At 34.0% G+C, this 12,280-nt stretch overlaps 1 protein-coding gene and 3 pseudogenes across 1 annotated transcript; all 4 read right to left on the bottom strand.

Annotated features, from left to right (window-relative positions):
- Positions 1 to 3,108: 3,108 nt before the first annotated feature.
- LOC113369369 lies at positions 3,109 to 3,291 on the bottom strand (annotated as a pseudogene).
- A 452-nt stretch (positions 3,292 to 3,743) lies between these two features.
- Positions 3,744 to 5,546, bottom strand: LOC113369368 (uncharacterized protein T26G10.4-like). The gene has a single exon (XM_026610132.1). The coding sequence runs from the start codon at positions 5,544 to 5,546 to the stop codon at positions 3,744 to 3,746; it is 1,803 nt and encodes a 600-aa protein (XP_026465917.1).
- Positions 5,547 to 9,606: 4,060 nt separating this feature from the next.
- Positions 9,607 to 9,788, bottom strand: LOC113369371 (annotated as a pseudogene).
- A 1,904-nt stretch (positions 9,789 to 11,692) lies between these two features.
- LOC113369370 lies at positions 11,693 to 11,875 on the bottom strand (annotated as a pseudogene).
- Positions 11,876 to 12,280: the final 405 nt, after the last annotated feature.

Consider the following 12,280-nt stretch of genomic DNA (forward strand, 5'->3'; position numbering starts at 1 on the left):
ATATTTATAAAAGTATTTTCTGACACTTTGCAAAATTTTTCAAAAAATATGTTATTAGGAGAACAGACGCTCATATTCATATTAATTTCTTTATCGATAGATGGGTGTGTCATACTTATATATTAAACTCATTTTATCGTCATATTTATATAAAGTATTTTCTGACACTTGCAAAATTTTTCAAAAAAAATATGTTATTAGGAGAACAGACGCTCATATTCATATTAATTTCTTTATCGATAGATGTGTGTTCATACTTATATATATTAAACTCATTTTTTGTCATATTTATATAAGTATTTTCTGACACTTGCAAAATTTTTCAAAAAAAATATGTTTTAGGAGAACAGACGCTCATATTCATATTAATTTCTTTATCGATAGATGTGGTGTTCATACTTATATATATTAAACTCATTTTATTGTCATATTTATATAAAGTATTTTCTGACACTTGCAAAATTTTTCAAAAAAATATGTTATTAGGAGAACAGACGCTCATATTCATATTAATTTCTTTATCGATAGATGTGTGTTCATACTTATATATATTAAACTCATTTTTATGTCATATTTATATAAAGTATTTTCTGACATTGCAAAATTTTTCAAAAAAATATGTTATTAGGAGAACAGACGCTCATATTCATATTAATTTCTTTATCGATAGATGTGTGTTCATACTTATATATATTAAACTCATTTTATCGTCATATTTATATAAAGTATTTTCTGACACTTGCAAAATTTTCAAAAAAATATGTTATTAGGAGAACAGACGCTCATATTCATATTAATTTCTTTATCGATAGATGTGTGTTCATACTTATATATATTAAACTCATTTTATCGTCATATTTATATAAAGTATTTTCTGACACTTGCAAAATTTTCAAAAAAATATGTTATTAGGAGAACAGACGCTCATATTCATATTAATTTCTTTATCGATAGATGTGTGTTCATACTTATATATATTAAACTCATTTTATCGTCATATTTATATAAAGTATTTTCTGACACTTGCAAAATTTTTCAAAAAAATATGTTATTAGGAGAACAGACGCTCATATTCATATTAATTTCTTTATCGATAGATGTGTGTTCATACTTATATATATTAAACTCATTTTATCGTCATATTTATATAAAGTATTTTCTGACACTTGCAAAATTTTTCAAAAAATATGTTATTAGGAGAACAGACGCTCATATTCATATTAATTTCTTTATCGATAGATGTGTGTTCATACTTATATATATTAAACTCATTTTATCGTCATATTTATATAAAGTATTTTCTGACACTTGCAAAATTTTTCAAAAAAATATGTTATTAGGAGAACAGACGCTCATATTCATATTAATTTCTTTATCGATAGATGTGTGTTCATACTTATATATATTAAACTCATTTTATCGTCATATTTATATAAAGTATTTTCTGACACTTGCAAAATTTTTCAAAAAAATATGTTATTAGGAGAACAGACGCTCATATTCATATTAATTTCTTTATCGATAGATGTGTGTTCATACTTATATATATTAAACTCATTTTATTGTCATATTTATATAAAGTATTTTCTGACACTTGCAAAATTTTTCAAAAAAATATGTTATTAGGAGAACAGACGCTCATATTCATATTAATTTCTTTATCGATAGATGTGTGTTCATACTTATATATATTAAACTCATTTTTCGTCATATTTATATAAAGTATTTTCTGACACTTGCAAAATTTTTCAAAAAAATATGTTATTAGGAGAACAGACGCTCATATTCATATTAATTTCTTTATCGATAGATGTGTGTTCATACTTATATATATTAAACTCATTTTATCGTCATATTTATATAAAGTATTTTCTGACACTTGCAAAATTTTTCAAAAAAATATGTTATTAGGAGAACAGACGCTCATATTCATATTAATTTCTTTATCGATAGATGTGTGTTCATACTTATATATATTAAACTCATTTTTGTCATATTTATATAAGTATTTTCTGACACTTGCAAAATTTTTCAAAAAAATATGTTATTAGGAGAACAGACGCTCATATTCATATTAATTTCTTTATCGATAGATGTGTGTTCATACTTATATATATTAAACTCATTTTATCGTCATATTTATATAAAGTATTTTCTGACACTTGCAAAATTTTTCAAAAAAATATGTTATTAGGAGAACAGACGCTCATATTCATATTAATTTCTTTATCGATAGATGTGTGTTCATACTTATATATATTAAACTCATTTTTGTCATATTTATATAAAGTATTTTCTGACACTTGCAAAATTTTTCAAAAAAATATGTTATTAGGAGAACAGACGCTCATATTCATATTAATTTCTTTATCGATAGATGTGTGTTCATACTTATATATATTAAACTCATTTTATCGTCATATTTATATAAAGTATTTTCTGACACTTGCAAAATTTTTCAAAAAAATATGTTATTAGGAGAACAGACGCTCATATTCATATTAATTTCTTTATCGATAGATGTGTGTTCATACTTATATATATTAAACTCATTTTTTGTCATATTTATATGAAGTATTTTCTGACACTTGCAAAATTTTTCAAAAAAATATGTTATTAGGAGAACAGACGCTCATATTCATATTAATTTCTTTATCGATAGATGTGTGTTCATACTTATATATATTAAACTCATTTTATCGTCATATTTATATAAAGTATTTTCTGACACTTGCAAAATTTTTCAAAAAAATATGTTATTGGGAGAACAGACGCTCATATTCATATTAATTTCTTTATCGATAGATGTGTGTTCATACTTATATATATTAAACTCATTTTTTGTCATATTTATATGAAGTATTTTCTGACACTTGCAAAATTTTTCAATCCTATTATCGTTATATATAATCTTTTGTTAGATTTGTATAGCTTTATATATTTTTTTATTTTATTATTAATTCTATAGTTTTTATATAATTAATTTATATAGTTAATTTGAAATCAATTATCGATATTACATATCAATATATTTATATATATTTATATATATATATATATTTAATATGCAATATATGCACATTTTTAAATTTATTATTATATGATGGTTTTTTATGGGCCGATCCCGGCGGTACTGCAATACCGGGCCAACCCGCGGCGGAAGCGGAGCAAGCCCCTGACATTCCGCCAATTTCCAAAAATCAGTTTAATATACTGGATCTGCTATGCAGATACTATCAGATATTAAGCTGATAAGAACAGATGTTTCTTTTTAGATAATGCTGATGATATAGTGTAGGCCATTTGCAAATCTTAAAGAATTTTGATGTATCGCTGTGTATGTCAGACCAAGTATATAACTAGTACAATACGCGGACTGACATATAGCGAGCATATATCTGGAAGAGGAAATTACAATTTTATTGATATATAATAAAACACTACGGGCCAGCTATTAGCTGGTAGTGTGTATACATTTATTCAGCATTTTTAAATTATAGAAAATTATGCCGTTAACATGTTAACGGCATGTACATATCGTGGATAATATAGTATTCATAACATCAAAAAGTATATAAAATTATTTGAGCAATAGCTTCGATATTCTTCAGTCTTGGTCCTTATTCAGCCATGGTGCTGGGTAGAATGTTTTCGTTGAGGTTATAATATCGTCATTCAACAGTTTTCTCGTCCCTCCTCAGCCGTGGTATTGTCTGCTTCCTGTGATGTGTTCGACATACATGTCACGGGACCATTTGATAGTGTCGGACACCATCAGGCGCTTCATTAGCACAGAGTAGCGGCGGCCTATTCCTAAGGCTATTAGGTTTCGACGTTATTTTGTCGTATCCCCCGAGTGATCCCATGACGAATACCAGGATTTTGGTGGTTAGGCCTTGAGTATGTAAATGATTGGCCAAGGCACTATATTTCCTGATTTTTTCAGCTCTCGCAGTAACGAATGCTTGAGGCCGGTTCTCGAACGCCACCGTCACATCCATAATCAAGGCGGTTTTCTGTGTTTCGTCTATAATGACTACGTCGGGTCTCTCAGCTCCAGAATATCCCGGGATCTGCTGATTGATAAACGTTCTGGATCCAGGTGGCACCTTCATTGCTTTTGTCAATCGGTTTAGAATCGCGTTATGTCTTTTCGTCATGGTGACAAACTGTGGACGGCAGTGGTTCAGCACGTGCGGCAGCGTCTCGTTCTGGTGGCCGCATCGTCTGCACCGTTTGTCGTTCTGGCCGAATCTTCGGCACCCGTTCAACGGCAGTACGTTCAGACGGGCTCTGTGTATGAAACGCCAGTCGGCAAATCTTGTAAAACTGCCATCTCTTATAAAGTGGTTGGAGACAGAGTTGGCCGATGTCACTTCCATAGCTTTTCCCTGGTCGGGTTTAAGTATAAGTTTGTTGCGGAAGTGATTCCGCGCCGCTGTTCTTAGTGCGCTTTCTGAATTCTGTCTCTCAACGCGCTTGTCGTCCACTTGCAGTGAGTCCAATTCGAGGAGGAAGTTGATTTTGCCCTTTAGGCGTCTGGCGGCTGCTCTGAGTCTCGTCCATGTCGAACTAATGTCGTTGCTCGGTTTTGCCACCAATCCTTCGTCAGATCCGTTGATGTAGTCAACGAGTTCCTTCGGCGTGGCCTCTCTGATCGTTTTCTTCCGAACAACCTCCTTCAGCGCTGCCAGACTTGCTTCTGCGACGCTGTCATCGTTGGACGTGAGCAGTCTGTGCGCATGGACGACCTGTCCGATGTCTGCCAAGAAAGAGGTTGGTAGCAGGTTGAAGCCTCCCTCTTTGTAGGCGAGATATAGGATCTCAGCGCTGGCTCGCTTTGGCAGATTGGCCCACTTCTTGGCGTAAGTCTTCACCTCCCGGTCGTATATCCATAGTAGTTTTTTCGTGGTTTTACCGTTCCGGAGGTGAAATTGTAATTGCGGCATGATGAACGTGTTTAAGGCGTCCACCTTTTGCCAGGGGGCTAGTAACGAATTGTTCAGTTGCTCCGCATGCCTCCTCATCGCCCTGATGACTTCGTCGGCCGAACTGAAACTCTGAAAACCCGTTGGGATGCCTAGATATTCATAAGATTGGTCCATGTCCAAGGTTTTCATAGTTTCTCCATTCAGGCTGAAGGTTGTAGTAATAGCTCGGTGTTGTTTGCCGTCCACATGCAACGTGGCGCATTTTCTGGTGTTGAACTGCAGTCCGCTCCATTTTGAAACCGTAGCTGTAGTGTCCATCAGTTTCTGCAGTCCTTCTGCGCTATCAGCCATCAGCACAAGATCATCGGCATACGCCAGCACGTTATTGATGGTGCCGTTTGCATTATAGTTTTCTGGCGTGTTTCGGATGGCTCGTAGCAGCGGTTCAATGGCCATGTTGAATGTTATAGGAGACAGCGGACATCCCTGTTTCACTCCCGCTTCTACTGGAACGTCCTCCGTTGATCCCTGGACGCTTCTGATCTTCGTCGTGCATCCGCTATAAAATCTTTCTATCAGGGCAATGCTCTCGCTGCCCAGTCCCGCCCAGCGCATTGCGTTAAAGATTGTTTTATGTGGGATCGAACCGAAAGCATTTTTTAGGTCCAGCCATGCGACCGCGATTTCTTTTCGTTTTCTTCTGGCATCCTGAATTGAAGATTGCAGCGTGTAGTTATGTTCGCTGCAACCTTCAAATGGCATGAAACCTTTTGTGCGTTTGAGATGCGGTTATTTTCTTTGCACCATTTGCCCAGGCGATCTGCCAGAACCGAGGCGTATAGCTTTCCAATTGTATTCGACAGGGCGATAGGCCTCCAGCTCGTGACCTCATCCAAGTCGCCTTTCTTCGGAATTAAGATGGTCTCCGACACTTGCCACGAGCGTGGTACATACTTCAGTTTGTGTGTTTGGTTAAATATTGCCGCTAATATATGCGAGCCAGGGTCGCATTTTTTCCATAGCCAGTATCTGATGCCATCGGGACCCGGTGCCGTATTTTTGCATTTAAGCGCACGGGCCCAGATCTCTTCTGCTGTGAAATCTTTAGTAAGAGGATTATTGTTCCCATCTCCCACCGGTGTTATTGGCGGTATAATTTCTGGCATGGCTTCTGATGGTTCCGGATCTGGTTGTCTTCGGTAGACGGCCTTGAAGTATGCGTGGAGGAATTCGGGTTCAAAGTGACAATAAGCTCTTTCGTTATTTTCCGTTATTTCCCTAAACGCCCTTTTTCTATCTCGTCTGTATAGTTTTTGTATGCGGGCAGCAGCGGCGGGGTCAAAGGTCATATCCGTATTCCTCCTACGACGTCGTCTCTGGTCGGTATTGGGTCGGTATCTGCGACCAGTCTCGTTTCGGGGTTCAGCGCTTTCATTCGGCTTGATTGAATTTGATATGTCTTCGATTTCTTTATCCAGGTCGGCCGGTGTTGCAATAGCCTGAATCCTCCGGCAGGCCTCGATCTGGAATTCCGTCATTTTTGGAGTGACCAATGTAGGCGTCGGGATGGTTCCTTTGTTTCTTGTTTGTTGGCGGACGCCCTCTTCTCGCGATGGAGTCTCGCTTGGCCGAGTGTTGATTTCTTCTACTATTGCTCTTATATCACGCAGGCGTTCCGCAATTTCCCTCTCCATTTCGTTTGCTGTTACCGTTTCATTCTCGTTGGAAATCACCTCGATCGGGGGCGTTGTCTCTTCATTTGTTTCGGATGTATTTTCTTCAGTTGCTACTCTTCTCACTATTAAGCTAGGCCACATTGGAATTTCATCGTGTACTATTCCGGGTAGTAATGCTGGCGGTTCCAGCTCCGGTGGCATCTCTGCTGTGGTAGGCAATTCGCTTCCGCTTGTTCTAGTTGTGGTGATTTCTATTGGGCTGGGCCATAGCGGAATATTTTCGCCGGTTTCCTCGTGCAATTGTCCTGGTGGATTGAGTTCTGATGAAATCTCAACCGTGGTGGATTCTCGTCCTCCGTTTGATTTGCCTCTTCTCGCTGTTAAATTAGGCCGCGTCGGGATTTTATTGTTTGATGTTCCGGGTAGCAAAACTGGTGTTTCCGGCTCCGGTGGCGTCTCTGAAATGGTGGGCAGCTTTTTCCCGCTCGTTCTATTTGTGATTATTTCTATTGGACTGGGCCACAACGGAATATTGTCGCCGGTTTCTTCGCGAAGTAGTACTGACGGATTAGGTTTTGGTGATGATATTTCAGCTGCGGTGAATTCCGGGCTTCCGCCTGTTGTGTCTAAAGTCGCGCTTTTCGTTCTCCAAATAACTCTACCACCCTTCTGACTTCGGTCTGATGGAGGCACACTCGCGGCTCTAGTTCTTGATCTTGTCATAATTTGAGAGCTAGAGGCTGGAGGGGGGGTTATATTCCTGGTCGCTATTGTGGTTACTGCAGTTTTAGGTCTCGTTTTGGTGATTGAAGCAGGTCTGCTGGTCCCAGCCTGAATATTTGGGTCAACTGCAGAAGCGGATTTTTGTGGAGTGCTGGGTGTTGGCTTGGTCGATTTATTATGTTTTGTCATATTGGCCTTTTTCCCGCGGCCTTCACATTTCATAAGATGGCCCCTAAATGCGTTTAACGATGTTGGTAAGTTGCATAGCGAGCATTTGTATTTGAGCACAGCATGGTGCTCTATCCTCAAATGCATCATAAGTTTACTCTTCTGGGTGTATGCTTTCCTGCATTTGGGGCATTGTGCTTTGTCATCTTTCAATGGTAGGTCCAGGTAGACGACCTCAGACTCTGCAGAAGTAGTATTTTCTGTGCTGAGCGAAAGTCTGAGGTCGTAGTCCCAAGGCTTTGCAGGCCTGCGTCCGGGTAAGCTTCTTTGGGAGCTCATGTAGTATCTTTCTTATTTGGGGCAAGTTTTCTCATGACATTTCATGCATATCACCATTTATTCATTGATTCATTCATATGTTGGTTTATATTGGTTTTGGGCAAGGAAAGAAAGAAAGAAAAAAAAAAAAAAAAAAAAAAAAAAAAAAAAAAAAAAAAAAAAAAAAAAAATATATATATATAATATAATATAATAATAATAATAATATAATAATAATAATAATAATAATAATAATAATAATAATAATAATAATAATAAATAATAATAATAATAATAAAATAATAATAAAAAATCAATAAATAAATAAATAAATAAAAAGTAAAATGGGCCAAAATAAATTTATATACAGGACATAAATATAAGTATAAAAAGCAAAAATAGATATAAAAATAAAATGCAAAAAGTAAATAAATAATTATAAGAGAGGAAAAAAAAATCAATAACGTGTAACATAATAATAATTTAAAACATGTCATGTATTTAGTTTGAGTGTCTATTATAATCCCACTGTTTGGGATTCGTCGAACTCTCTTGTAGACAGCGAACGCGCATGTCGCTGTGTCGAGAACGTGCCTCGCTTGCTATTACACGCCCAGTGGAGCGCATGTCAAAGTGTGAGGATCAATTTATGGTAATTGTGAAAGTTGTGTAAAGCGAAATGAGGTTTAGAGTTACTGACGATGTAATTAAAGATTGGAATCATAATTATAATTGTGATATAGTGCGTTTGAATTTAGTTGAGCAAAAAATTTAGATATATGTATATATATATATGTGAAACAGTAATCGATTTGAGTTCGTGTCTCACCGTTTAATGTTCCGCGGAGACGGGTTTGCGCTATGACGCGTCAATGGCGTGATCGGTACACTCCGCGACAGAATGCATCGAAAATTTTGAACGATTGATATAACAGAATACGAAAATATAACTGAATTGTGAATGGATTTTGGTAGAAATATATTATACTTTGATATGATGGAAGTGGTTGGTGGTAATAACAAACTTTGTGTAATGCAGCTATATGTAGGTATATTATTTATGTCTACAAGTATGCATTCACCGATCGGTAGAGAAGTAATTTAATAATATAATGTAGGCTTAATTATTATTATTTTAAGCGATTTTATTCAAGTAAAAAGAGAAAGTGTATGGCAAAAGTAAAAAACACGACTATAAGTATAATTATAATTCTGGATATAATGCGAGTAAGAGTAGTTAGTTAGTTTTTAGTTTCAAATTTAAATAAAGAAAAATGTATTGAATTTACAGTAACAATATAATTGCATTTACAACGATATGGTTGTCAATGCAAAATGTATATCGTAATAGTAATTTGAGTATGTAATGAGTATTTATTATTTTATATATAGCGCGAAATTATAATTATAGTCGCGCGACTAAATACACATAATTATAATAAGAGAAAAATAAAGGTTTGAGAATTCTCGAACAGTAATTATGCGCGAGACGCGCAACGTTGTTAATTTTTTGTATCGCGTATTTTACCGATCAGCGAAATGCATCCATGCACCATGTACCGCTATACGTATACGAGACGCGCGAGCTGCAATCACACATACAATCAAACCGTCAGCACACATGTCCACCCGCATACACGCGCGACCTACAAACCAACATACGTGCGTACACACACACACGCACACATGCACACACACACATATTACGTACTTATACTATGTCATAATGAGAAAACTTACCCGTATGATTTACTCGCGAATGGAACACATCACAGTTTTAGAATAAGTCAAATATTTATTTTTAGTTAGCGAAAGCCTTTTGGAAGCGCTGGCAAATCGTCGGAAGCGGAGCAGGCCCCTGACAAATAAAATTTTTCCAAAAATCACTTAAAACACTTTATATCGCGAAATTTATTAAGCTGATAAGAACAGATACTACACTTTGATCTTAGCCATTCGGCCGAGAAGCGATAAATTTGCGGACAAATACTATTTTTTAAATTCTACAATATAAACAAAATATTCCCAACTATTTCAACGATTCATTTTTCATCTATTTTTATCAACTCTCGCGTCCATTCCCTAACTATTCTTCACCCCCCAAAGTTCTATGAGCGAATGTTCTAATATGGCTGTTAACTCTACTGTCGTTATAAGCCTTTTCTCACATTTGTAAAATTTTACAAAAATATTTATATAAAGTATTTTCTGACACTTGCAAAATTTTTCAAAAAAATATGTTATTAGGAGAACAGACGGTCATATTCATATTAATTTCTTTATCGATAGATGTGTGTTCATACTTATATATATTAAACTCATTTTATCGTCATATTTATATAAAGTATTTTCTGACACTTGCAAAATTTTTCAAAAAAATATGTTATTAGGAGAACAGACGCTCATATTCATATTAATTTCTTTATCGATAGATGTGTGTTCATACTTATATATATTAAACTCATTTTATTGTCATATTTATATAAAGTATTTTCTGACACTTGCAAAATTTTTCAAAAAAATATGTTATTAGGAGAACAGACGCTCATATTCATATTAATTTCTTTATCGATAGATGTGTGTTCATACTTATATATATTAAACTCATTTTATCGTCATATTTATATAAAGTATTTTCTGACACTTGCAAAATTTTTCAAAAAAATATGTTATTAGGAGAACAGACGCTCATATTCATATTAATTTCTTTATCGATAGATGTGTGTTCATACTTATATATATTAAACTCATTTTATCGTCATATTTATATAAAGTATTTTCTGACACTTGCAAAATTTTTCAAAAAAATATGTTATTAGGAGAACAGACGCTCATATTCATATTAATTTCTTTATCGATAGATGTGTGTTCATACTTATATATATTAAACTCATTTTATCGTCATATTTATATAAAGTATTTTCTGACACTTGCAAAATTTTTCAAAAAAATATGTTATTAGGAGAACAGACGCTCATATTCATATTAATTTCTTTATCGATAGATGTGTGTTCATACTTATATATATTAAACTCATTTTATCGTCATATTTATATAAAGTATTTTCTGACACTTGCAAAATTTTTCAAAAAAATATGTTATTAGGAGAACAGACGCTCATATTCATATTAATTTCTTTATCGATAGATGTGTGTTCATACTTATATATATTAAACTCATTTTATTGTCATATTTATATAAAGTATTTTCTGACACTTGCAAAATTTTTCAAAAAAATATGTTATTAGGAGAACAGACGCTCATATTCATATTAATTTCTTTATCGATAGATGTGTGTTCATACTTATATATATTAAACTCATTTTATCGTCATATTTATATAAGTATTTTCTGACACTTGCAAAATTTTTCAAAAAAATATGTTATTAGGAGAACAGACGCTCATATTCATATTAATTTCTTTATCGATAGATGTGTGTTCATACTTATATATATTAAACTCATTTTTCGTCATATTTATATAAAGTATTTTCTGACACTTGCAAAATTTTTCAAAAAAATATGTTATTGGAGAACAGACGCTCATATTCATATTAATTTCTTTATCGATAGATGTGTGTTCATACTTATATATATTAAACTCATTTTTTGTCATATTTATATGAAGTATTTTCTGACACTTGCAAAATTTTTCAATCCTATTATCGTTATATATAATCTTTTGTTAGATTTGTATAGCTTTATATATTTTTTTATTTTATTATTAATTCTATAGTTTTTATATAATTAATTTATATAGTTAATTTGAAATCAATTATCGATATTACATATCAATATATTTATATATATTTATATATATATATATATTTAATATGCAATATATGCACATTTTTAAATTTATTATTATATGATGGTTTTTTATGGGCCGATCCCGGCGGTACTGCAATACCGGGCCAACCCGCGGCGGAAGCGGAGCAAGCCCCTGACATTCCGCCAATTTCCAAAAATCAGTTTAATATACTGGATCTGCTATGCAGATACTATCAGATATTAAGCTGATAAGAACAGATGTTTCTTTTTAGATAATGCTGATGATATAGTGTAGGCCATTTGCAAATCTTAAAGAATTTTGATGTATCGCTGTGTATGTCAGACCAAGTATATAACTAGTACAATACGCGGACTGACATATAGCGAGCATATATCTGGAAGAGGAAATTACAATTTTATTGATATATAATAAAACACTACGGGCCAGCTATTAGCTGGTAGTGTGTATACATTTATTCAGCATTTTTAAATCATAGAAAATTATGCCGTTAACATGTTAACGGCATGTACATATAGTATTCATAACATCAAAAAGTATATAAAATTATTTGAGCAATAGCTTCGATATTCTTCAGTCTTGGTCCTTATTCAGCCATGGTGCTGGGTAGAATGTTTTCGTTGAGGTTATAATATCGTCATTCAACAGTTTTCTCGTCCCTCCTCAGCCGTGGT

Source organism: Ctenocephalides felis, unplaced genomic scaffold (assembly GCF_003426905.1).
Source record: "Ctenocephalides felis isolate EL2017-DRISC unplaced genomic scaffold, ASM342690v1 CF-g0.4_SCAFFOLD_01282, whole genome shotgun sequence".
NCBI classification, from domain to species: Eukaryota; Metazoa; Arthropoda; class Insecta; order Siphonaptera; family Pulicidae; genus Ctenocephalides; species Ctenocephalides felis.